The 24400-nt window shown below is 51.7% G+C and overlaps 5 protein-coding genes across 5 annotated transcripts; 2 read left to right on the top strand and 3 right to left on the bottom strand.

Annotated features, from left to right (window-relative positions):
* Positions 1-49: 49 nt before the first annotated feature.
* rlmA (SRF-type transcription factor RlmA) lies at positions 50-2111 on the bottom strand (the record flags this gene model as incomplete). Its single annotated transcript, XM_020199650.1, has 3 exons — positions 50-1741; positions 1804-1960; positions 2056-2111. The coding sequence occupies 3 exons, from the start codon at positions 2109-2111 to the stop codon at positions 50-52; spliced, it is 1905 nt and encodes a 634-aa protein (XP_020055751.1).
* A 2958-nt stretch (positions 2112-5069) lies between these two features.
* Positions 5070-8455, top strand: ASPACDRAFT_52783 (uncharacterized protein; the record flags this gene model as incomplete). The annotated part of the gene is made up of 6 exons (XM_020202658.1): positions 5070-5259; positions 5371-5528; positions 5600-5693; positions 5748-5976; positions 6033-8314; positions 8376-8455. 6 exons carry the CDS (start codon positions 5070-5072, stop codon positions 8453-8455), a joined length of 3033 nt encoding a protein of 1010 aa, XP_020055750.1.
* Positions 8456-9801: 1346 nt separating this feature from the next.
* Positions 9802-11954, bottom strand: ASPACDRAFT_29913 (putative sucrose transporter; the record flags this gene model as incomplete). Its single annotated transcript, XM_020199677.1, has 8 exons — positions 9802-10688; positions 10745-10860; positions 10919-11108; positions 11159-11230; positions 11283-11349; positions 11406-11650; positions 11721-11746; positions 11857-11954. 8 exons carry the CDS (start codon positions 11952-11954, stop codon positions 9802-9804), a joined length of 1701 nt encoding a protein of 566 aa, XP_020055749.1.
* Positions 11955-13355: 1401 nt separating this feature from the next.
* On the bottom strand, positions 13356-16086 carry ASPACDRAFT_79307 (glucose-6-phosphate dehydrogenase). The gene is made up of 9 exons (XM_020205373.1): positions 15950-16086; positions 15459-15531; positions 15356-15376; positions 14945-15289; positions 14681-14878; positions 14461-14622; positions 14203-14410; positions 13775-14146; positions 13356-13717 (listed from the first exon to the last, which is right to left on the bottom strand). The coding sequence occupies exons 1-9, from the start codon at positions 15991-15993 to the stop codon at positions 13608-13610; spliced, it is 1533 nt and encodes a 510-aa protein (XP_020055748.1). The 5' UTR covers positions 15994-16086; the 3' UTR covers positions 13356-13607.
* Positions 16087-18942: 2856 nt separating this feature from the next.
* ASPACDRAFT_61186 (60S ribosomal protein eL33) lies at positions 18943-19763 on the top strand (the record flags this gene model as incomplete). Its single annotated transcript, XM_020203637.1, has 5 exons — positions 18943-18967; positions 19117-19126; positions 19280-19333; positions 19402-19544; positions 19666-19763. 5 exons carry the CDS (start codon positions 18943-18945, stop codon positions 19761-19763), a joined length of 330 nt encoding a protein of 109 aa, XP_020055747.1.
* Between the last annotated feature and the right edge of the window lie 4637 nt (positions 19764-24400).

The following is a 24400-nucleotide window of genomic DNA, read 5'->3' as shown; positions in this document are numbered from 1 at the left end:
GGGGACCGTCAACTTTGTGATGCGCAACAACTCGCAATTTCCAGAAGTTTTACGTCTTCGGCTTTTTTATCACCCCTTCAGCGCTCGGCCCGCTGTCGGGGCTTTTGCGCTTCTTATCTTGATCGTTGTCTTCACGTCCAAAGCCAGGTCCGGTCTGCACGGCCGGGGTCGGGAACGTCAAAGGGCTTGGGAGCATATTGCTGTCCGGACCCGAGCGACCGAATCCCCATTCGGGAAAAAAGCTCGAAGGTGATGGTAGCAGTGCGTCTGAAACAAATCGACTGGGCAGAGCCGAGATTGGCGTGTCAATATTGCTATTATTGTTGTAGGCGGCATTGTTCTGCGCGGCCGGGCCGGGAGGCGGTGGTGGTCTGGCAAACGGGTTCGGTGGTCCCTGGGCCCCCGCGCTAAGGATCGCGCCAGCGGATGGTGACGGCGGAGGAAGAACCACGCCCGAATGACTAGTATCTGGATTGGCTTTTGCCGGCGTCAATGTCTTATTACCCGCCGAGTCGCGTGAGGACGATTCGCCTGTCGCACTGCCTCTATCTGAATTCTCGCTTGGGATCTGCACCTTCAGTTGCGGGCGCTTTGGGGGTATTTGGCCGTTGTTGGTTCGTGCCGGTGGCTTTAGATCCGCTACAGGCTGGGGGCGTGGGGTTTCCGTCGCCGCTCGAGGCGGTGGTGGCACCTTCCCGGCCTTCCCGGCCTTCCCGGCCTTCCCGGCCTTCCCTGCAAGTGGCTTGGGTGGCTTTACATCAGTGGAATTTCCCAGTGGAACTTCCGCCTTGAGGTGGGCATTTTCTCCCGGCTCACATGTGGGCGGGCCTACACCAAAGTGACGCGCTAAGACTGAGCCGCGGTCGTCGATAGGGGTGAAGATACTGCGCGACTTAGACGATAGAGATCTTTGATGAGGAGGCGAAGGACTTCCTTCTGCCTTCAGGGGGCCCGGCATCTGCTCCGCAGCGGTTGCTTCGGGAAGTGATACCGTCCGCGGCGGTTGCGGTTGCGGTTGCGGCTCATGCTGTGCAAATGTTGGGGGCATGGAAGCTCGCCCTTGTTCTGTGAGGAATGCTTGGGCGACCTGTGGTACGGGTGGGTGATGCGGCGCCTGCGATATAGCCATGGGTGGTGGTTGCGGTGTCATGGCATGTGGATGTGGGAGTGGTGCGAGGTGCTGCGGCATCGATTGAGGCGCCATCGAGTGCGGTGGCATTGCTTGCGGTGGCATGGGCGGATGCTGATGCTGATGCTGGGGTGGCCCGGGCTGATGGTGCGGCCCCGGTGGGCCATAATGCGCAAACTGACCGGGACGAGGAGGTTGAGCCATGGGATGGGCAACTGCTGGATTATAGACGGATGGATTAGGCATGTACGTGAAACCGTTCTGCGGTGGCGGCGGAGGCGGCGGAGGTGTGGCATGATGTTGTTGAGGTCCGATGTTAGAGCTGACGCGACGCAGATGATTCCTTGACGACGGTCTCGAGACACCTTGTGGTTGAGGGGTGCCATGACGAGGATCAAAGGGCATCCCGTTGGGGATGGGTGGAGAAGCTGACGGGGCGTGATTGACATGTTGGAAGCCAGGATGACCAGGAATATGGGCGGGGATCATGGGAGGATTCGGAGGCGTCGGATGAATGTCTTCGGGGGCGGGTGTCGTCTCATCTTCGTCGTCGTCATCGTCGCGTTTACCGTTAAAGTCTTCTGGGCCTTTGTGTTCATGCGGAGGTCCAAACTGCAAGAAATGGGTCGCGTCAGCTGCAGGAAGGAGTGTCAGAATCTGAGGGCCCACCGCACATATTGATATCGAGCGAGCGTCTCTCGCATGTCACAGGACGAAAATTCATATAGCTTCTTGTTGTGACCAAAAATGATGACAGCGACATCGACCGAACAAAGAACCGCAAGCTCATGTGCCTTCTTGAAGAGACCGCCCTTTCGCTTAAGAAAGGTCCTGGGAACCGACAGAAATGTCAGTCAGTTAGTCTAGCAAATAGTGGTGATACCATCACCCCAAACACATCGGAAAGTTGCACAGGAAAGACCTACACTGAGCGGTTGCGGTCATCCTTGATCGCCTTGATCTCGATCTTTCTCCGACCCATGAGGGATGTAGGCGCCTTTATGCGGCACTGGCGACAAGGTCAATCACAAATATGCCCGGTGGAGTAATAGTTCGTCCGAATCGAATAGCGGCGCGAACTGAAACTCAGGGAAGCGCCGCCCGATGAAGGTATTTCCAGAACGCGAAGAGATAAGAAAAAAAAATAATAATAGGGAAAAGAGGAAAGATAGGAAAGAGAGCGACGACCAGAGAGCCAGGTCGCGGTCAGGTTGAAAATTATTATTAATTTTTACCGATATCCCGAGAGGTAGGAAATAGGGAAGCCTCGAAAACACTTCTACAAAGAGGAAGAAGAACGAATGACGAAGATCAGGGAAGGTAGAAAAGGTAAGGGTAAGTAAGTGTGGTGAGATTGGGAATGAGCGCGCTATTTTTGGAGGAGGGGACTGGGGGGAGGGGAGGAGGGGGGGGGGGAGATGCAGTAAGAAGAGAGTTAAGTTTGAGAATTGGGGGAAACAGTGGATGGGGTGTTAATGTGGATATCGATGTGAATGAGACAAGCCAGTGTGACGGTAAAGACAAAGGGGGGGCGGCGCGCAAAGGAAAGTGGGAGTGGGAGGGAGTGGCTTTGTGTGGCTCAAAACGAGAGAAAGAGTAAAAGAGAAACAGGCCAGACAAGCAGCAGCAGCAGCCAGGCAGTCAGGCAGCCGATGCAAGGATGGCCTCAGGTATAACCAACCTTCAGGAAACAAAGACTGCGGCTCCAGGTAAGTCAACAGCAAGTGGAGTTGAGAGAAAGAAGTCAGAGTGAGAGAAGAAGTGGGTAACAATTAGGACAATAGTAACGATGATGATGAAGCTGATGAAGCTGAAAGTTGATGATGATGGGATGGATGAATGGATGGGGTGGAAGGTGAATGGAAGGAACACGCGGGTGATGCAGAAGATTATTCTAAAGATAGTCCCAGGCGTTTACCCGCTCGCCAACGGCGGCTCTCGACTGCCGCCCGCTCTCCCAGCTACTACGAGTAGTTATTTATAGACCCCCCAAGGCAGGACCATCCTTCCGGATTCCAGATTGACAGATGACTACCGAGTAGACTAGACTAGACAACTAGACCCCTAACTAACTAACTAACCCTCACTGACACGACGATCAGTCAGCTGAAGTTCATATAAGATGCTGTCCGAGCTCATCATTATCCCCGCCTCCATTCCTTCCTTTCGACTGTCACTGTCATTGCTACTACAATACACTTATTGCCTGAGCCATGTCACCAGCTTGCTCGGTGGTAGACCCTCACTGAACAGGGCTAAGTATTGAATGGGTTTCACAGGCCACCACTGACATTCTCACTCACAACCACCAGAGTCTCGACGCTACTACCTTAGGCATCATCCCACTCAAGGTTGGGGAAGAATGGTTTCACTTCGGGCGAATGGAGTTGAACAAGCTGGGCTGGTTGGTGAACCCCGAGGGGTCCAGAAGCCAGAAGGGGGGCCTGACCGCCTGCCTGCTTGTCCGGGTCAGCCTCAAAAAGCTTCTAGGGTACGGACAACTGGCCAACGGCTGGAGGGAGCACTCTGTACTTTGGTAGATGGAGGGATGGATCATGGAAACACCGGCGACTCTCCCGTCGCCTTCGCACCGGACCTTATCATTTCAATGCTTCCCATTCGGGTTTAGGTCCAGGTGGTTTGGTTTTTCCCGCCTGGACCAGTCACAGAACCCGTCTTAGGCTGGGGGATTATTATGATGATTATGAGGATTATTGAACAACCATCAATCGGGCATTGAACCTAGAATTGATGTCCATTTCTATTGATCCCCCGACGGATCACAGCTGATGTCGATTATTTGCTGCTGTACTACCTTCAACTGACCTACTGACAGAGACTGTGTTGCAGTTGGGATCGGAGTCTGAGGAGATATTAATGTGTCAGTTATATATACCGGGCAATCGACGTGCTTCATCCACTCGTGCATCACTAAAACTGTATCCATCCTATGCACTGTAGGTAGAAGCATGTCGGTGCAGATCCACGTTCGGAGACGGTGAGTCGGTAAGTTAATCGGTAAGGTAGTTTAAACTGCTAATGCAAGAGGAATTGGCCTCTGCATGAGGCTCGAGATTCTTCATCGATTCAGAACCATGGATGGCGGGCGTATCAACCAACGATTGCGGGTTGAGTGACTGACTTAGTTATTTTCCAACCCCTGAAACGGCAACCCCAGTCGATCCTCATTATCACCGGCGGTCCCTTCATCTCCTCTAACTGCCTATTCCTTCCCTCTTCCTCCTCTTCTTCTTTTCTTGCTTTGCTTTGCGCCGCACTGCATTTCTCTTCTCTTCTTTTTTTTTCTTCTTCCCTCTTGTCTTTCCCACTGACTGGTCACAACTGCAATTCACCCTCCCCACTTCCTCCATCGTGGCTGCAGTCGCCGCTGTGGTGGCATATTTACGAACCTGATTGCTTCCCGCCCTGCAGGCGATCCTTCCTGGACACTTGGTCGGCCTTCGCTCAACTGCTGCTGCTGCTGCTGCTGCATCTATCGCCTTCGGCCATTTTTTTGCCGCCTTCTTTTCGGTCGCTTCGGCTCGATTCGTTCGACCAGTCTGTAGACGCTGATAATTGATTGAGCTATCTGATCTGAATCGCTACTTCAGGACGCTGTTTACATCCACTGTCCCTCCCCTTGGGGGTTGTCACTTTCCTCATAATCCGCGCGCCTCCATCCTTTTATCATTCCTCCGCCTCATCCAAATCTTGCACCGTGTACCTGCTAGCCATACTTCGTGACCAACTCGTCTAGTTAATTTCGCAACTTTTTCTTATCGGATCTCGCTAGTGACCCCCGGTTACACGCCCCTCCTGCACCTCCGCTGTTGGGCATTGTTATCCGAACCACCTTTCCTCCCACTCCCCGTTTATCTTTCTCTGAGGATCGCGTCGTCCGCCCGCCGAAAACCTGGCGCGCAAAAAGTGTCGGTTCAGAATGCCTTTCTTTACTCGCGTTTTTCGCAGTAAGGATGCCAACACCCCCAAGAAGAACGCCAAAACCTCCGAGGTAGAGGATCAGGGCCCCGCAAAGCCCACATGGACAGACGCGTGGCAGCGAACCGCAGTTGCCCCAGAAGAAGTCCAGGAGCTATTGCACGGATGTACTCAGGAATTGAAAGCACGAGGTAGGCCTCCATTGTGGCGGATGATCCACCCCCCGCTTCCCTTGCCAAATTTAGTCCACCCCTGTGTGCATTCCTCGACTTGCTGATCCTTGCCTCCTTCTTCTTTGACAGCTCTCCAAACTCCCTTCCTTCTTCTACCGTTCCGTCCAAGCTCTGACGCCAGCGCCGCACGCACCTTCATCCGTAACTATTTCAACCAGTCCGTGGAGAAAGGCTCGCCGGTGAACGGAGAAGCATTGGCACAAGATCTGCGGCTGTCGGACCCAATCGTGAGTGGCTTCAACCATGTCCTGATTACTACCGCGACTTGGTTCTTACTCTTCGCTTCCGATGGATATAGGTCATATGTAGTGTGCTGAAATGGTGTTGGAGCAGACTCCCAGGTGGTGTCGTGACCTGGGAAGCTTATGAATTGTTCAAGGTTGGCGAACAAGGTGCGACGATGGAGGCACCCTAGCTCCGGTATCAGACCAGCTGACCATACCTAGACTCTCAGTTCGCTCGCGATGCGTTCTCCACTTTCATCCCGATTAGTGTTGATTCAGACGCTCGGGCGAAGATCATCACCGACTTCTTCGACCTGCTCGCTGCTGTTGCGGCGCATGGTAAATCGAATGGCCTTGGTGGCCGCAAACTGTCTCGCTATGCTGGATGGTGGGCTTTTGACCACGCAGATACAGGCAGTGGCTTCGAGGCCGCCTACAAGAACTGGGCCAGGTACGTTGCGAGGACGTTCATTGCACCAAGGGTTCTGAAAGCTTACTCTTCCTCAGCGCGGCGGATGCGACAAGCCATCTGTTTTTCGCCTATCTACGCTCCTTATCGCCAGAACCCCGTGGGATCAACTCCATCTCCTCCCTACCTATTGCTCTGCAGAGCTTGATTCAGGGAACGGAATATCCGCCGGAGACGCCCACTCTTCTTCAGGTCTCGACGACGAAGGTGGTGATGATTGTTGACACAGTCTCCCCTACCCCCTTCGCTCTGCTGCGGCGCGCAAAGAACTTCGAGTACAGAGACAGTGACCGGCACCTGCAGGAATTTGCTGGCTTCGACGACCCTGTTCGCGCGCTCACTGACGAATGTCTCCGTGTACTGAAATCTATTGCCTCAACTAATCAGTCCGCAGCGACAGATTCGGACACTACCACCCGAGATGAAGCCTCGTGGTCAAGGTTCGAAGATTTTGGCTTTGGAGGCGCACTTGAGTCGGATTCCACCAACGATGCAAACAAATTCAGTCTACCCAGAAATGACTTTGGCAGTCTGAAATCCGCTCCCCAGTCTGGTACTGGAGATCTGGGCCGGCCCACCACCCCCTCCTGGGCGGATTTCATGTCCTCAGGCTTTGGTGATGAGACCGCTCTCAAAGGACCCGGTGGCCCCTTGCTGTTGCCCCCGGACAAGATTCTTCCTCCTTTATCTACGGTCCGTGTTCAGAGCTCGCAGTCGCACAAACGCAGCTTGAATGACGAACCCCTAACGGAGCCGGCTGAATTAGCAAGCATCACTACTCTGGATCTGGATGACTCTTTCTGGTGGGTTTGGATCAGTAGCTTGGCGGGTGAAGAACCGACCAACCGAAAAGCGGTATTTGGACGCTGCGCGTTACTCGAGACCATTATCAAAGATGCCAAGTGGCTGGTGCTGGAAGAACAAGTGAAGGGGGCCGCTCCTGAGCCTGATCCCGGTGCATATATTGCCGAGAAGAAGCGGTTCTTCGGCTTCTCCACTCGAAAGAAGGGTGTTACGCGTCGCAAGTCCTCAGCCAAGAAGGTCAGCTCGATGGAAGAGTCCTACAAACGAGCAGATAATACAGCACCGACAAGTAAGACTAGTATCGCTCCGGATCAGCATGCCCGCATTCAGGCGGCTGCCGCTGCCCTTCAAAAGCGACACCGTGAGGAACAAGAAGCTGCCAACGCCAGAACCAATGTGCCCCAAGATGCGCGATATTCCACCAAGACGAACTCCATCATGACTCTGCAGCCGTCGATCATGAATGAGGCATCTCAGGCTATGAAATGGGCAACCAATTATGACAAGAATACTTACCGCAGCGCCTACCTAAGCAACAGCCGTGCGGGCACAGGTTCCTTGGCAGACGACGTGAAGGAATCAACAGATGACCAGCCCAGCACTCCGACGTCGCTAGCGCCGAGCACCACTCGTCAGGCGCCCCCGCCTCTGCCAAAGGACACCCCGGCCAGCTCCCCCAAACCCGCAGTACCCAGAAAAGAGATTCCTGCTAGCGACTCTACTCCCAACGCTAGTCGGAATGGTAGCACCAGTGCTGCGGCTGATCTGTCGACGACAGAGTCTCTTCCCAAGCAATCAATGGATTCAGATGAATCCAGGCAGAAGCTCAAGAAGAAGACGGGCAACACAGGGTTCAAGAACATGTTCGGGACGATCAAAAAGAAGAGCGAGCCTGAACCCAAGCCACCAGTGAAGATCGCTCCCGCTGGAGGCTCGGCTGTTGCAGCAGCTCGTGCTGCCCTCGAGGATAGAGCGAGAGCAGCCCAGGAGCATCCTATCCGCCCAGCAAATAATACGTTGAAGAAGAAGCCTGTACCGCTGGCGCCAGCTGCAGAGATTATCAAGGCCAACGTAGAGGCCCCGAAATCTGATGTGGAGCCTGTTATCGAAAAGAAGGAACCTGAGATTGCTCCCGATGCTCAAGCTTCTGTGCCGACTACTAAAGCCCCCGAATCGCCGGACAATCAACCTAAGATTCGCCGCCAAGCCGAGTACGACGCGCTCTCTCGTATCGACACGAAAGAGCGAGCCGCTGCCGACCAAGAGTTCTCCCAATTCGATCAAGGCCCTCTAGTGGAACAGCCGGCCTTCGTCCCCGAATCCCCTGTTTCTGAAGAATTTACCGATGCTTCGGCGCATGCCCCGGGTGACGAGCCTGTCTCTCCACCCAAGCCGGTCCCATCCTCGTACGACCGTTGGGCTCAGATCCGCCAGAATGCCGCCGACAGAGCCGCCCAAATGGAGGCTCGCAAGGAGAACGACTACACTAGCGATGACAACACGAGCGAAGAAGAGAGTAAGTCACCTCCTTGCTAGTTATAACGTTTTCCAAGCAAGTTTCTAACATCTCTTTGTAGGTTTTGAGACGCGCGCTGCTCGCATCAAGGCCAGAGTAGCCGAGCTGACTGGCAACATGCAAGCCGCCAATCAGCCCTAGAGTCCGCCAATACACGTGATAACGCCTTCGTTATGCTATGCTTCCGGCCTTAACCTTCTGCTACTGTCTTTCTACATTGGCTGTCTTTTCCGCACATATACCTCGCCGCGCATCTGATGTGATTTAGTTTTTACCTGTTCATACCAATAAACACCCTCCTAATTAATGTACTTTTCTCTGTCTCCTACGCTTACATACCCAGGGTCATCATCACTGTCCTGCTTGCATTTATCCTATTGAGTCTAGACGGATGTCAAGGTGTCTTGTCTGTACGCGCATCTAAATATCTCCCACTCGCGTTTAGCTATTCATTCCCGAGTTTGTGTTCGTTGACTAGCTCAATCTGTTTGAAGCGAGAACCATATCGGTACTTGTTTATTCCAGCAATCACATGACTTGCAACGTTACTATGATACTGAGTAGTTTGTGGTGCGTCTCTCTTCTTCGATCTTAATCGGTGCACACCACGTTTCCGTCTACTTTCAGGGGCGGTAGTTAGTTGAGCCATACATTGGTCACCGCCTGCTTACCTTTCACCGGGAGTATGTACTGTTGTTGTACCTTACTTGGGCATCTTTTCAGACCCCATGCCGGTCGACCGTTCAACGATTACTAGAGTACACAATATGTTTCCAGATGGTGAAAGTCATGGCCTCGCTTACTTCAGACAGAACTACGGTACTGTACTTTTTCACTGTACAACACACGTTGTTTACGGTAAACCAACCTACTCCAAAGAACCCTACGTTTAACTCAAGATTCAGAAAAACAGCAGCACACCAACCAATACCTTTCTATTCTTCAGCTTCAGCTTCAGTACCAGTCGAGAAAAATAAATCAACAAGGCCAGACCGAAAAAATCTATTACAAGAACTCTAAGGCGTGAAGTATGTCTGTCATCCAAGCCTGACTGACGTCCATGCACAGAACGGTATATAAGAACAGCACAAAAAATGGGACCATCAAGGATTCATTCGAATCTCATGTCCCGCCGGTATATGGTTGATCTCTGTGTGTGCGAACAAAAAATCTTTGGACAAGTGGGAGGAAGAGTTGGGGGCAAGAGATAGATAATCGTGTAGATCATTGCGTATGTATCAATGCATGCCATTCCGGGGTTGGTTGCTTTGGCGTCGATATGTGTAGAGTAGAAGAAGATAAAAACATTATGCATTAGGGGGTATTGGAGAATGAAATCGTGGGTATATGTGTGGGATGTGACGACCGCGTTGAGAGGTTTTTGTACAAGATTTTGCCTGGTTTGACACCGTTTCGTTGGATGAGATCTTTCCGGGGGGGAGGACGTGGGATGAAGATGCGCTTTAATGCTCGAGGGCATCATGAGCTCATATCACGTGGCGCATCCGTCGCGTGGCCTCGACAGCTACGAGGGCGCTGATGGCGCCGATGAATAGACAGATCGAGATAGCGTTGGGTCTACTCTTATCCAGATTCATCCACTGAGACGATTCCTGCGCAGAGTCGTCGCGCTTGGTGCTGCCCGGTTCGAAGATACTGAACACGATCCAGCTGATGAATGTGCCCACAAACTGCGGGAGGGTCGTGTATACATTCAGCACGCCGAGGTAAATACCCGCAAGCTCTCCCGTCGAAGGGACACTAGAGCCGCCATCCTCCACGTCGCTGTCACTGTCTGAATCGTGGTGGTTGAGTCGGAGGACGTCCAGTTCTGTGTCCGTGGCTGTACGGTCGGCGAAGCCGCCCGAAAGAATGCTCGAAGAAGTGATCATGGTCACTCGTGACGATGGGGACGGGTTCATGGCTAGTTTGTTGATTTCCACCCCCATGAAGGCGAAAGGGGCCCAGCAGCTGATGGCCCAGGGGATACCGCAAAGAGCGACCAAAAATGTTGCAAAAGCGCGCGATCGTGCCAGGGGGGCGAAAACCATGGTGGCGGCAAACATGATGTGCGAGATTAACCACGTTGTCTGCAAGTCCGGACGGACGCTGGGGACTTTTTTCAATAGGGAGGCGATTCCGGGAGGTGGTCGTGGTGTGAACCGGGGCCGTTTGTTGTCCGGTGGCTGTACGCAGAACGGCAAAAGTACGGCTCCAAAAAGGGTGATGGATGAGAAGACAACCAGTGATGAACTGCCAACACGACCGACCTCTCCTAGCATATCACTTGGGCGTACCGCATCCTTGGGAACTTCGTAGCGAAAGTATGTCTCACCAACCCATGTCGTGCTGTAGAACAGAAACGGGAACCAGCCTATGCATTCCGATCAGAATAGCACCTTTATAAACAGAGACAAAAGTGCATCATACCAATCCAGGCCCAAAACTGGGCCCAACAAATCGCTTGAATGCGCGGTGGCAGCTCCATTGTTGTTTTCCACAACTGGGAGATCACCTGTAGCGCCCCGGCCTTGTCATCGGAGTCCCTAAGGTTTGATTATCAGTAAGTGTAAGGATACAGAGACCGTGCTGTGTTCCAAGTACCTTGCTGTGATCAGGACTCGCTCCTTCACCGCGTAGGATGTGACAGAAACTGCTGCTATTAGAGATAACGCAGCAAAGACCGTCATTTGCTTGAATTGCGTATCGCCAAAAGCAGTCCCAAAGATTTTGACCGTGTCAATCGAGCCGATCACATAACCTATAAGCTGTCCAATGGCCGTCATCCGGGTTGCTGCTGGGGTTTAGTTATCAGTCCTAGTAGTGCAAGGAGAGGAGGCATACCCCATGCCGAACCAGTTTGTTGAAGCGGGATCGGCAACGTATCGACTATGAGACTGCGACAGCACGCTTGCACTGATTCGCGGTTAACCGAGGAAAGCTCGACGCAGGGTAAGTCAGCACATACCAACATTGATTGCAAAATCTACCGCGTAGATACTCAGAACGGCAATGGCGATGGTAGTGCTTTTGGCCTAGGAAGATGTTAAGCCGTTGAATGCCACCAAAAAAACAGGAGCAAAGCAAGTACCTTCTCGGCATCTTTGACGAACATCCTGACAATCTCCGTTGTCCACCCCAACAGCAGTAGGCACATTGCGACCACCACCGATCCCACGAGCATGAATGGTCTGCGCCGACCCCATTTCGAGCGAGACCGGTCAGCGATCACACCAATAAGCGGCTGTATGATCAACCCGGAAAGCGGACCAGCAATCCAGACCAGCGACGTCTTAGACTTCGTGAGGCCGAGCTGAAGCAGATAGGGCGTGCAATCTTAAGCCGCACGAACGAGTTAGAAACGCTTGCGAAGGTTTTTGCCCTCCCCCCAAAAAGAATCACGTACATGTCATCTCAATGCCCCATGTAAACCTGCGAGCGACAAGAAGCAAGTCAGATAGATTGCTATTGCTGTATTCCTTTCTCCCGAGCGGGCGGAAATGGCGGAGAACGGTTCCTTAGGGGAGGGAGAAAACACTCACTGTAAACCCAGCAGACTGAAAGTCAAAAGCACCATGCGCACCCATTCTCTTCGTCCTCGGATTGAGGGAGAACCCACCCATCTTGCAGCTTGAGGCATCCTGCGAATTTGAATCGCGCGCATGCACTGTGACGCCCCGGTGCTCTACCAATTGCAACGCTTTCCATTAACCAGCGTTGGTTTGCCCGCTCACTCAACTCACTCCGTGCCTGATTTCGGGCCGAGGACAGTGTCGTCGACAGGCTCCCCAAACTGTCGCGCGTGGTGAATATATATCCTTCGAGGCTGGAACAACTGATCGAAAGAAGCACAGAGGTTTAGGACGAATCAATAAAAAAAAAGGCAGTGGTTGGAGAAAAGAGGTTGGTTGTCGCACGGTTTTTGGTCGTTATTAAAAATAGCCGGAAAGGGTTTCGTCCTTGGTGGTATTCCAAGTGCGGAGCTCCGGCAAAAATGTAGCAGGTACGGAGTATAGCTGCGGGGAAAAGAGGGTCGTAATCTAATGCGCGATATGCCTGCGGTCAATGGAAATTCAGTTCTGTGGGAGTGTGATGGATTCGAGTTTGGCTAAGAAGCATCGAAATCGTGAGAAGAAGGGAGAGAAGAAAAGGGTCAAGATGAGAGAGGACACAAGAGAGAGAAAAGGAAAAAAGAGAAGGAGAAAGAAGACGACGAAGCCCCCGGGGCTATGAAGGGCAAGCAAGAAAGACGCGGCAGCGGCAGGACAGCCAAAGACGACGCATGCGGGCCCCCGGCCCGTCGTGGTGGGTGGGCTGGTCTGGTCTGGTCTGGTCTTATCGGCTCCCAGAGAAGAGAAGAGACCCACTGCTGCTACTATTCATATATTCTACGAACTGCCAGGGCCTTCCCCCCCCCCGAGCAGAGCAAGGCACGCGACCTGGAGGGATTTAATTGCACCCCTGGAGGTCTGGGCATCCTCCGGGCACTGCTGCACAACTGACCCTCCTTTTCCAGCTTCTCTCCTTACACGACATAGAAATAACAGGCCTTAGCCCTTCTTGGTTAAGGGCTCAACCATCGGGGCGATTGACAGCTGCGTTAAATTGTGATCCTCAAACCATAGTGGGGTTTTCCTTCGCCGTTCCAGGGTCCATCTCTGAGAGTCATCTCAGGAACGGCTCGATTCCCATGAGCCTTGAACCCGGTGGCTGCAGGAATTGTTGGACGGAAGAGTGCGGAAGACTGGGAACATTTACAGAACTCAGCTTCGCAGGATGCTCCCTTGCCGCCGCTCAATTGCCCAGTCAGGCAATGAATGATTCCGTTCGCTTAGCTACCCGAAGCGTGGTATGTAATCCGCCTGCCAGTAGATATGCATCCGTACAGCTTGGTTCTAGAACCCGGATGGCTTGCGGGAATGTTGTCGGGTCTAATTCACTCTATTGCCTTTCGCCAGCATTCCTGCGATTCTGCGACAGCCAACCTGATCCAACCTACGCCACCTTTAAACACCACACCATGACCACACCAGCCTCATATGATTCGTAACGTGCTCTGCATTCGTTTCTAAAGAAATAGGAGGGGTGGTAAACAGTAACTCCAGTCATTGCCCGACCGACCGATGAACAGTACCGTTAAGCTTGCATTCCTGTCATATCAACCCACATGTCCGGTCTTGCCGTAGATCTCGCCCCATAGCATTAACATTTTTTCATAACTTAGTCTGACATTTTACTTCATTCGTGAGACCCCACTCCCACCTTCAGCGTGTCCAGATGGCTATGCCATCAATTACAACCGGTTGGGGGTAGAGGTCAAGGGCCACTGGTAGCCAGCGGCATCGCTGAACTTGTAGCCGAAAGAGGCCGTGAAGTCATCCAGAACCGCGGGTCCACGAGATCCTGAATCAACTGTCAGTGATCGCCCGGGGAATTTACCGATTCAAGGTGTACACATACCGTAGGGGTATTCCATGGGGATAATCTCCTTGTTGTCGTCAAGGTAGTGCAGAAGAGGGGTGAAGATTCTCCAGCTGGCATCCAATTCATCGTCACGGACGAAGTTGGAGTGGTCGCCCTTCAGGGCGTCGAGGATCAGGGACTCGTAAGCCTCGGGGATCTTGAGGTCGGAGAAGCGGCGGCGGTAGGTGAGGTCGAGCTCGGTCACCACCGTCTGCATGGACAGGCCAGGCAACTTGGAGTTCATCTTGATGTAGACGGACTCGTTGGGCTGGACACGGATAACGAGCTCGTTGCGGGGAATGTCCTTGAAGATTCCAGACGTGACGTCACGGAACTGGATACGGATCTCGGTCTTCTGCTCGTTCAAGGCTACACAAAATCAATATACCAGTTCGAGAATCGGACACGTGCTATATAGGGCGTACCTTTTCCGGCCTTCAGGATGAAAGGAACACCGTCCCATCTCTCGTTCTTGATGTAGGCAACCATGGCGCAGAAGGTGGGGCAACGAGAGTCCTGGGGGACGGTCTCATCCTCCTTGTAGGCGGGCTTGCTGCCGTCCAGCGACTTCCCGTACTGACCGATGATGACGTTCTTGGGCTCAATAGCGTCCATCGCACGGAGAACACGGACCTGAGATTAAGTTAGTCATGGAATCCGAGGCGAGTGAGAAAGACGCTTACCTTCTCGTCACGGATATCCTCAGCAGAGAAGGAGATAGGGCGCTCCATGGCAAGCAGGGTCAAGACCTGCAGCAGGTGGTTTTGCATAACATCACGGATAATGCCGAATTCATCGAAGTAACCGCCACGACCCTCAGTGCCGAAAGGCTCCTTGAAAGTGATCTAAACCGCAGGATCTTAGCGACTGACAGAGACCGACGAAACCCGCAGAACATCATACCTGAACGTTATCAATGTGGTGGCGGTTCCAGGTGGCGTTGAAGAATTCGTTTCCGAAGCGCATAATGAGGATGTTCTTGACCATCTCCTTACCCAGGTAGTGGTCGATACGGAAGATCTCCTCCTCCTTCCAGTTGGGGTCGAGGGCCTTCTGGAGGTCGCGCGAGCTCTGCAGGTCCTTACCGAAGGGCTTCTCAACCTATAGTACAGCACGAAACATGTGAGTGGTGGTTCGCCGGTCACGATTGTGGCATGGGTGACTCACGATGATGCGAGCAACGCCGCTCTTAGGGTAGCAGTTGCGCTTCAGCTGGTCGGAGACGGTGGTGAAGACACTGGGGGGAAGTGCCATGTAGAAGATTCTGTTCTGCTCCTTCTGGCCCTTCTCCACCTCCTCGAGGTGCTTGTTGAGGTTGATGAACGAGTCATCCTTGTCGTACTGGCCGGAAATGTAGCTGCAGAACTGGCAGAAGCTATCCAGTTGCTCTTCGATTTCCTTGGTGGGAGTCTTGATGTATGAGCGCACACGTCTCAGGTATTCTTCGTGATCCATGTTTGTCCGGGCATAGCCGACGATCTTGATGCCCTTGGGCAGGAACTTGTTGCGGTACTACAGGTGCGGTTAGTATCCGGGACAATTGCGAGGACAACCTTGAAATGGTCATTGTCAACATACGAGGCCGAACAGCGCGGGGAACTACAATCCTTGTCAGCTTCAATGTCCGTCTTCGATACAGCATCTGTATCAGTTTTGCTCTCCCGCACGCGGAGTGACTCACAGTCTTCTTCTTCGCAAGATCTCCGGATGCACCTAGTACTACAATGACGGTATCATCTTTGAGTTCGGCGGTGCTGCGTTGAAAATCCATATTAGCTTCTCAAGTCGGCAAGGGTTGACTGATGATTGCAAGGATCTGATGTATGTCGATTTGAGAAAATCAAGTGGAACCAGGAAACGGCAGAAAAAAGACAGAAGTGGGCAAATTCAACGGAATCTTTGATCTTGATCACGAATTGGTGGAAAACGCGATCGCGGAATTAGGAGAGGGGAAAGGTGGAAGCGGGGCGGGCTCGTAGGAGTGTTTGGCAACCGGCCCGGTGGTAAGAAGTGCTGGTGGTGGTGTTGGTGGTGGGTGAAGTTCACGTAGCAGTACTTGGGCGGTGGACAAGGAGGGAACGGAGGAAATGGAGGAGGGGGGAATGAGAGGAAGGAGGGGTGTGATGTCAGCGAGGGAAGGTCGCAGACTCGCAGTAGTACTACTTTACTCACCCAGCGCTCTGGCGTTCCTCAGTGCGGGCTATCGTGCTGGCCATTGTTTTTTTGGATGGTGGGGTTGTTGAGTCGGTATAGGATGGGAGAGAGTAGGTAGGGTAAATAAATCACAGATCGAGAGAGAGAAGGAGAGGAGAAGAGAAGAGAGAAGAGGTAGGAAAACTGAATCAAAGGGTTTAAGGGAAATTTCCCAACAAGTCCGGCGGAGCAAGTACTTTTTAAGAGCGTGAGGGCTCGACGGGAGTAGCGTAAGATGGCCGGAGGGGGAGCTGCTGCTGTTCTGCTCTGCTTCTTGCTGGAACAAGCGCAAAGGTGGGCGGGCGCAAAGCAATCGAGCCCGGGTGGGGCACTTGTTCTTTCCACTACGTCGATGCTGCGCTGCCGCGGGACCCCGTGAGGGTGAGGGTGAGAAGATTGTAAGGTAAATTATTCAATTCAATTCAATTTCAGGAATTGATTGATTTGATTGATTATTCTTCTTCTGCTTTTCTCCTCAATTAATCCTCTCCGTCTTACTTTCGGACATGAAAGATCGTCGTAGTTCGGTAAATTCTCTTCTCGAGCGCATCTCCTTGGAGTAGGAAATTCTGTCCGCTTTATAGTTGATTGATTCCCATCTGTTCCAACAAACCTCCCGCTCCGGTCCAGTTCCCACCCTGTGGCAATGACTCTCGAGATTATATCATTGCTTGGTAACAGAAACATACTCTGAAGTTGATGTACGAGTACAGAGATACTATAATAAAATTCCCGACCGTTCCGCTCAGAAGCCCCATCAGCACTATTATAGCTCTACCACCAGGAGCAAAAAGTAAAAAAAAAAAAAAAAAAGGAAAAAAAAGCCACGCTTGCTCTCAGCCCATTTGGATGAATCTGGGGAATGATTGACCCTCCGCTCAAAATTCCATACCTGGAGGCGGATGAAGCTCGAATGGAAAGCACATCTTAGAGTCACATGGGGCACACCCCGCGTTCACCATGATCCAATAGTTCGTTTGACCCCCTCCAACTCCGATCTGACATGCCTCTTTGTTTCTACTCGTATCCCTTATGGACTGAGGAGCATGGGGTTACGAGAGTTTCCTCCCGGAGCCCGTCGTCGTACATGGAATGTATATCGGCGGGGCGTTGGATGAAGACCGTGTGGAGCTTCCAGCCATGCAGGTCAGCTTCAATCCTAGGAGACCTATCCTGCTAAGATAGGGAACAATGGATCGTATTCAACCCGGCGCATCCCAACCACAGGATAAGGTCATGGCAATCTACTTACTCGTCCGTTTTGTTACAGGACAACATGGTGGGGATACAATCCGAGAGAATCCCGCCTACATAAAGCTTGCGCCTGCCCCTCTTTTCATCTCCATTTCAATCCCTATTTTACATACTAGTGAAAGATTCAACCGTTTTGCAGCACTGTGCTGATAACAGCAGAATGCATTAAGCCGATGTTCAGGCTATTCCACAACTGCAACCGTATAGATCGCGCCAGAAGCTGCAGCGAAGGGCTATTGGTTGCCGGGGGTTGCGGTAAACCAGGTAAGACTGTGAGACTCCTGAATCCGCATCTCCGGTGACCAGCGCCGTGGGGTTAGATCGGCGAATTTGTCATCCAGAAAGGATGATACGGATTTAATTTTCCCGTGAAATGGGCGCAGTGTAGCAGGAACAGTGAACCAAACCGAACTTTCGGCCCAGTCGAGTCCGGAGATGGTGCTAAGGATGCCGAGTCAGGGCTGGATTGGCTTGCGGAGTATTATACTCCCTATCACACCTACTGTGAGACGGATGTGCTTCGATCGCCGTTGCATTCCAGCCTCACTATTGAACCACATGCTCTTTGTTCCTGTCAGTCTTTTATGCGTTTGCATCTGTTCCTCGATGCAAATACTACTTTCTGAGATGTTGACGCCCCAGGCAAGCACCTTGAAGATGGAATGGCGTGCTTGAAGGGAAAGGACATCATGTCAGGTTCGTTGCCGATTGCTGGTGGGGCTAAGGTACGCTTTATTTCCAAATGAGTGTCCCGGTCTGATCGGTTTGGAGGAAGTCATCCTCCCCCGTTTTAAGTCCGCATACCCTCATAGGCCCATACATTCAATCCACCGGGGACAAGTGTTGCGCTACCCTGGCAGCACAGATAAAAGGCCATGCTAAAGCTCCAGATACAGTTGACTGGGCACCGAGACCTGTTCTTGGAACTGAAAGGGACCTTGTTGGGTAATCCAAGGAGATAAGCTTATGCATGCCAAAACTCCAAGCTGTTGTTGTTGTTGTTGCTGCTGCTACTGCTACAGCTGCCGCTCCCTGCAGTCTGAAAAAGCAAGTGCAAGCAAGTGCGGGATAACTAGTATGTCCCAATAACTTACGTTCAGTCTGGTGATATCCGATGGGGCCAATTGCCGTCACCGGTGGAAAGAATTCAACAAACTGTTTTGTCAGCTTGGGAGTCCGGACGCTCTGGCGCTTCCTCCGCTGTACGGAGTATCAACCGGCGGAAAGACTCTAGAGGGGGAGGGGCAGGTCTTTCGGACCACAGTAGGCCGGCGGCAAAATAACCGGGTGGGGAGCGGAAGTTTGAAAGAATGTCAAACTGATCATGAATGATAATGATGACGATGGAATACGGAGGGACGGACACTACCACTAGTCCCATCAACGGAGTACAGCTCTCGGATCCTGGAGAAATTAGTTTATCCGAAGTATACCGAAAGCAGACTAGGGTGCTATCCTGCGGCTTGGCACGTTTGCATCCAATCCCCCATATCACGGGACTTTGCCTTGCCCTGGGCGGTCGGACTCGCTAAGCGTCCCAATTGGGGTTAGGGCGAGCCGCACCGAACACACCTCGCAAATTGTGGCCTTGTGCGTCGTCCCGTAACCGATTGAAGCGACGACAACCACGACAACCCGGACGACTTTTTGCGGGTCATTTCTGCCTTCCTTCGACTTCGTTTGCGTTGCCCGCTGTTGCTCAGAGAAACGCCGCCAGAATGCCTTCGGAAAACGGTAACAGACGTGAGTCTATCTCTCCGGTCTTTATGTGATATATGATGCCGCCACACTGTTTTGATATGGGGATATGGAGCCGGAACTGGGAGAGCGCAGTGCTGGGAGATTCATCTTTGGAGAAATTAAAAGCTAACCTGATTATTTGCGACCACTAGTCTACGTTAAGTAAGTTGCCAACACATATCGTTGAATCATCGAATCGCGCAAAGATGTCCCGGATATATCGTTATGGTCGAATTTATGCCGAATATTTGAGACGGATTGAAGCGCGATGGGAAACTATCAGGGCAGTCGGGTTAATACGAATTTCTTCATTAGGGGTCGCCACCTGAGCTTCCAGCGCTCCAAGCGTGCTGTCAACTGCAACACCAGGTACCGATCCATTCACCGGAACATCGACGTCGGAAACAATGGGAATCTGACAATCTTGGGAAATATAGTTTGATCCAGATCGACGGTGTTACCAACACCGAGGCTGCCAACTTCTACCTCGGCAAGAAGGTCGCTTTCGTCTACCGGGCTAAGCGTGAGGTCCGTGGCTCGAACATCCGGGTCATCTGGGGCAAGGTCACCCGCCCTCACGGTACGTGAAACGAATCAACCTCATCCGCGAAGAGGACGACAGTCGAGATATGCGCAGCGAGAGAAGAAGTCAGGTGCTGCGGTAATTCAGGAACGAGGCCACTAACACGGTCGATGAATAGGCAACTCCGGTGTTGTCCGCGCTCAGTTCCGCCACAACCTCCCCCCCAAGTCCCTCGGCGCCACCGTCCGTGTCATGCTCTACCCCTCCAACATCTAAATGACGCCCTTTTTCGATGTGATGGATGGCACTCCGGATCTAATTTCGCGCAAACAGTCGGGCAAGGAGTCGACGGTATGAGCCGATGTTGAGATGGAGTTGGCGGGTTGGTAATGTTCGTGGGAGAGGCAGGGCCGGTTAGCCCTACGAAACTAAATTAAAAGAACTTCTTTCTTCTTTTTTCCAGCATGGTGACCTACCGGACCATAGGCATATAGACGAAGTGCTCCATCCAGTTTCAGTACTGGGGGGCTCTTGGTGTGCCCTGGCCGGCAGCATGGCTTTCTTCCACATCTCATGTACTGACGCTCATAAACAACACAATCCATACCATTTCAACACCACGGATCTTTCATTCGTTCTGAGTTTCGGGTAGTTTCGACCGTATCAGGAGAGATGCTTGGCAACCGAGATGGCTTTTTGAGGTTAACTGGGTACATTCGGTCAAGCATGTGTCGCCATTCGGAGCATTCGCTCCACATTTGAGATCCCCGTATGCACCAACAACCGCCGATTTCAAACCACATGCCCTATTCCCGATCTTGAATCAACCGACACGCAAGGATGATGTTCTCAGAGCTTAGCCTGTTTCAATATGCCATGCCTGTTTCGTAGCCAGCAGCTCTGATACCACCGATGCGCAAGGGTAGACTTCAGGTTCGAAACTCCAGCGCCCACCTTGCTCTGCCCTGCCCGGTTCAAACCAGAAACCACATCAGGTCTCGACGAGGCTCCAGCTGCTCTCGTTGCCTTCCTTCCCTTAGTCCACGCAAGCCCAGCGTATCTGTCGTCTCTTGTTGCACGGTGTATTCGCTCAAGCACATGATAACAGCCACAAATGCGGTAATCCAGAGCGGAACAAAACACACACCAGCTCAACCAAACTCTTCGCACTGCCCAAGACTCCCGGATTGTAGTTTCCGCACTTTCTACCTCCCATCTGCCTCGATACCACCCACAATCCACAATCTTATACCCATGCGCCTTCACAAATAGTAGTATAGGGCTTTGAGAAAAGGAAAAAAGGTGTGGTTTATTCGATTCCATGCACGGGTCCTATCAAAAATGACTTCGGCACAGATCATGACTCCGCATAGCATGTACGTCATGATCAATCTCAATTAAAGAATCTAGGAATGCTCTTTCCATCACGGGGTGGACATGTCCATACCCCTCCTAGTAACCATAGTAGATATCATCGATAAGAGAACCCAGATTGACTACTACCAACTCAAAGACAACCCTTCGCACTCAATCCATAACCACAACCCCTTCCCTCGCGCCAGTGCAGCTATTACAAACAGAGTCTCTTCTGTCTCATCCCAAGTGGTACAGTACCTTTTGCTGACTGCATCACACCGAATGTGCTAGACCTCACGCACAGCCGCGTCGCCATGTATAGCGAATTCACATCTGATCTATCGAAGTAGACGGTCTGTAGAATTTGGGGGGATGTCGCATGAATGTATTTTCCCGCGGAGAATGGACATTAGCATATATCATTGTTTCCCCAATCTGGGGCCGATACCGCGAATTCTGGAGATTTTGTTCTAGATTACTCGATAAATCCCGAGATTTTGCTATGGAATATACGTCCTACGCCTTTCCATATCGTGTGACTGCCGGGCTTTCTTGTGGCAGGGTTCGATGACATTGGGAAATATTTAGTAGATGAACGTAGTCCCCTTCGGATTGTACTTAAGCATGGATAGATTGAAGCAACGATATCATTGTAAAGTGGTTTGATTGATTGATTGTGGATCTCCGCGGATGGCGGGCGGAGTGCTAGCTCTCTATACGTAATGTCTGGATATTGTGCAACCCGATTGCGCGAGTCGGAGTAAATATTAAGAGGAAGGCGGTAGACTTATGACGATAAGCAAGACTGTGGAAATGTCGAGAACACCAATGTGGTCCCTCCTGCACTTAGATATATATGTTCACTACATCAGAGCATGCACCAGACTTGGGAGACGTAGGTTATGTCGATCGACAGCTGCGTGATTACATCGTGGTGTATGAGATCGAAGATCCACTGCCCGATAAACAAGGCTGCGAGAACCGTTCTGATATGGAAGAAGACTCCCTTGCAGGGAGAGCGTTGGTTGGAATTTAGCGAGTAAATAAGAAGAAATAAAGTAGGCGCCATCCCCGCCCCAGCGTGACCCACCGCAGGAAGAATGATAGGGATCGGCACGATCTCGTCAACCGCGCGGCTTGGTGATGGCTGCTACCGAGTCGAAGAACCATTCTGGAAGGATCGATTCATCGGGGTGGAAATGTCTTAGCCTGACCTTGCTTTGACCTTCATAGTTCATACTACTGTGCCATACAGCTTTTCTTTCTTTATTCTTCAAGTTGTTTCACTTTTCTTCGAATGAGGCTGTCCGAGTGAAAAAGACTCATTGCTGCGAGGCATGACCCCACCACTATAGTTCAGCAACATCCTGCTTCCTCATTAGAGATGTTGATAGTCAGTCTTCATCCCACTAATTAGAAGGGGCTGGGTTTGCGTGGCGTTGTCTCGGAAGGGTAGCAAGAACGGCTGGCACACAGCAGCTGAGTCGGTGGGACGTGCTGTTGTAGGCGAGCTGCAATCCGACCTGCGACAACCAGCATTATCTTCTCGAGCCACTGAGATGGCGACAGGCAGACATATTCCAAGTTTTCATGCCAGGCCAATTGGAAGCCGACGGAGCAGAGTTACTTGACTAGTGCGCGTTCCTCGACTTAGTTAGTGAGCAACCGTCCAGTGTGGATGGATAAAGATTTTCTCTTCTTGCTTTGCAATCATGGCCTGCCTCCAAAATCCGGACTGGATCAGCTCATGTCCGTCGTATCGGCATACGGGAAAAGCAAGAACCAGTAAGCGACTAAGGGACAAAAAGGCAAAGCGTGGCCGGAGTCCCGGCCAAAAATAAACCATGGTCGGGAGTTCCGTCTGGAACTGATAAGTATGTACGAAGAAGAGGAAAAGGCCGACTGGTGAGTGAGTGAGAAGTGAAAAAAAACAAACCTTAAGGCAGAGAGCGGCCCTCAAATTTGAGTCAGAATGATGTCGATGGCAGATGACTGATCTTCCATGCTTACTTCAGATCCGAGTCTGGAATCGTCGACTGAATTCGGCATTGAGGATGTGCACACCAGCAGGGGTCGATCAGGCGGCAAGAGAATGTACAGTACTCAGTACAATACATTCCAATCCATCCATGACTGACAGCGAATCTGTGATTTGTGATGATCTGGACCAGGTTCGTCCCTGGGGGGATACGGTGACACATGGTGCCAGTCCTAGTCCATGGATCTGAAGCCAACGAGAGTCTTCCAGACGGTGGTTGGGCCCCTTTCCTGCTAATTGATTGGCCGGGTCATGACCAGGGGAGGGGAAAGCTGGCGTAACACTTGGCGAAGTATGGCTACTAAGTATCCGGTTCTTCCTGGTTTGTGAAGATATCCGATGGTCCCAAGGATAAGTTCAATCCCCAACCCAATGTCTTTAACCGGGGCAAAATTGGCGATGCAGGTGGCTGAGTATGCAATACTCCAATTGACAAACTGTGAATCAGGTGATTCAGTTGAGTCCAGTCAAGAGTGTTGAGTAGTGGATGGTCAATGGAGAGATGAAGGTGGTGATACTAGTAGTAATGGTGGTGGTGGTGGTGGTGGACAAACACTTGATCGAAGCTTTCTGGGGTAGATAAGAAAGAGAAGTTGTGCATTTGGCAGTATTCAATCATCCATTCATTATGAAAGGATTATCCCAAACTGTTAATCTCACCACTTACTACTCGTACACAGTGCACACCCACCTTACCCACCCACTCACCCATAACCCACGCACACATACGAACATTAGAGTATTAATAGAGACAAACAAGCGTTGCAAAGAAAAAAGAAAATCCGGTGATCCTCCCCAGTGGTCCGCTCTCCATCTGATAGGCAGAGTCTTAATTTGTCCATCCATCGGGTCCCAGACTCCCAGGAAGTGATCCCCTCTTAATTGCGTGGCGCCTGTCGTCAACACCACTGGCCAATTCTCAAGTCAAATACCCTCAATGACCCTCCCTCCATGATCGCTTGACTTGAATTCTGATTTCTTCAGTTACTTCTTGTTTGAGGCCAGTTTGTTGACCTTCGTTTGAGTGCTTTGTTGAATTCTTCTCCACCCATCCATTCTGCATATAACTCCCTCCATTATCGGCCCCCCCCCCTCCAAACAGGCCTACCACAGACTACTTTAGCACCGGCGTCATTTTCCCTACTGTCGATCGCTGTGTGACAACCACAATCGCTTGACTTGTGTGCTCTGACAGAACCATCACTTTCCAGAAGATCTCACTGTCCTGTCTGTGGAGTCCTCGGTAGTTAACATACGTACCTACACTGCTAGCCTTAAAAGCGACGGTCTCCACCCATTTCGCTCGTTGACGCTACTTGACGCTACCAAGTCCTGGTTCGCATCGCCGTCGTCGAACTTGTTGTTCTGTCATTGTAAAAGACGAGAGAACAACTCAACAACAATACTGTCAAATTACTTCGTCGCCCGCAGAAGCTCCTGTTCGAGAACGTGTATAGAAGTTCGACTCCCTCCGCAGTCTGCAACGTGATCCATAAGAAAAGTGGTCTCGATACCCCAC

Source organism: Aspergillus aculeatus (genome assembly GCF_001890905.1).
Source record: "Aspergillus aculeatus ATCC 16872 unplaced genomic scaffold ASPACscaffold_9, whole genome shotgun sequence".
Classification (NCBI taxonomy): domain Eukaryota; kingdom Fungi; phylum Ascomycota; class Eurotiomycetes; order Eurotiales; family Aspergillaceae; genus Aspergillus; species Aspergillus aculeatus.
This window is presented reverse-complemented; position numbering and strand designations above follow the sequence as displayed.

What these genes read in the sequence shown, in the direction of transcription:
- ASPACDRAFT_79307 (XM_020205373.1), bottom strand. Translation starts at nt 15,993, where the DNA reads ATGGCCAGCACGATAGCCCGCACTGAGGAACGCCAGAGCGCTGG. An exon ending in AGGATATCCGTGACGAGAAG is followed by an intron (nt 14,411 to 14,460) that starts GTAAGCGTCTTT and finishes ACTTAATCTCAG; the next exon opens with GTCCGTGTTCTCCGTGCGAT. An exon ending in CCCCATGGAATACCCCTACG is followed by an intron (nt 13,718 to 13,774) that starts GTATGTGTACAC and finishes CAGTTGATTCAG; the next exon opens with GATCTCGTGGACCCGCGGTT.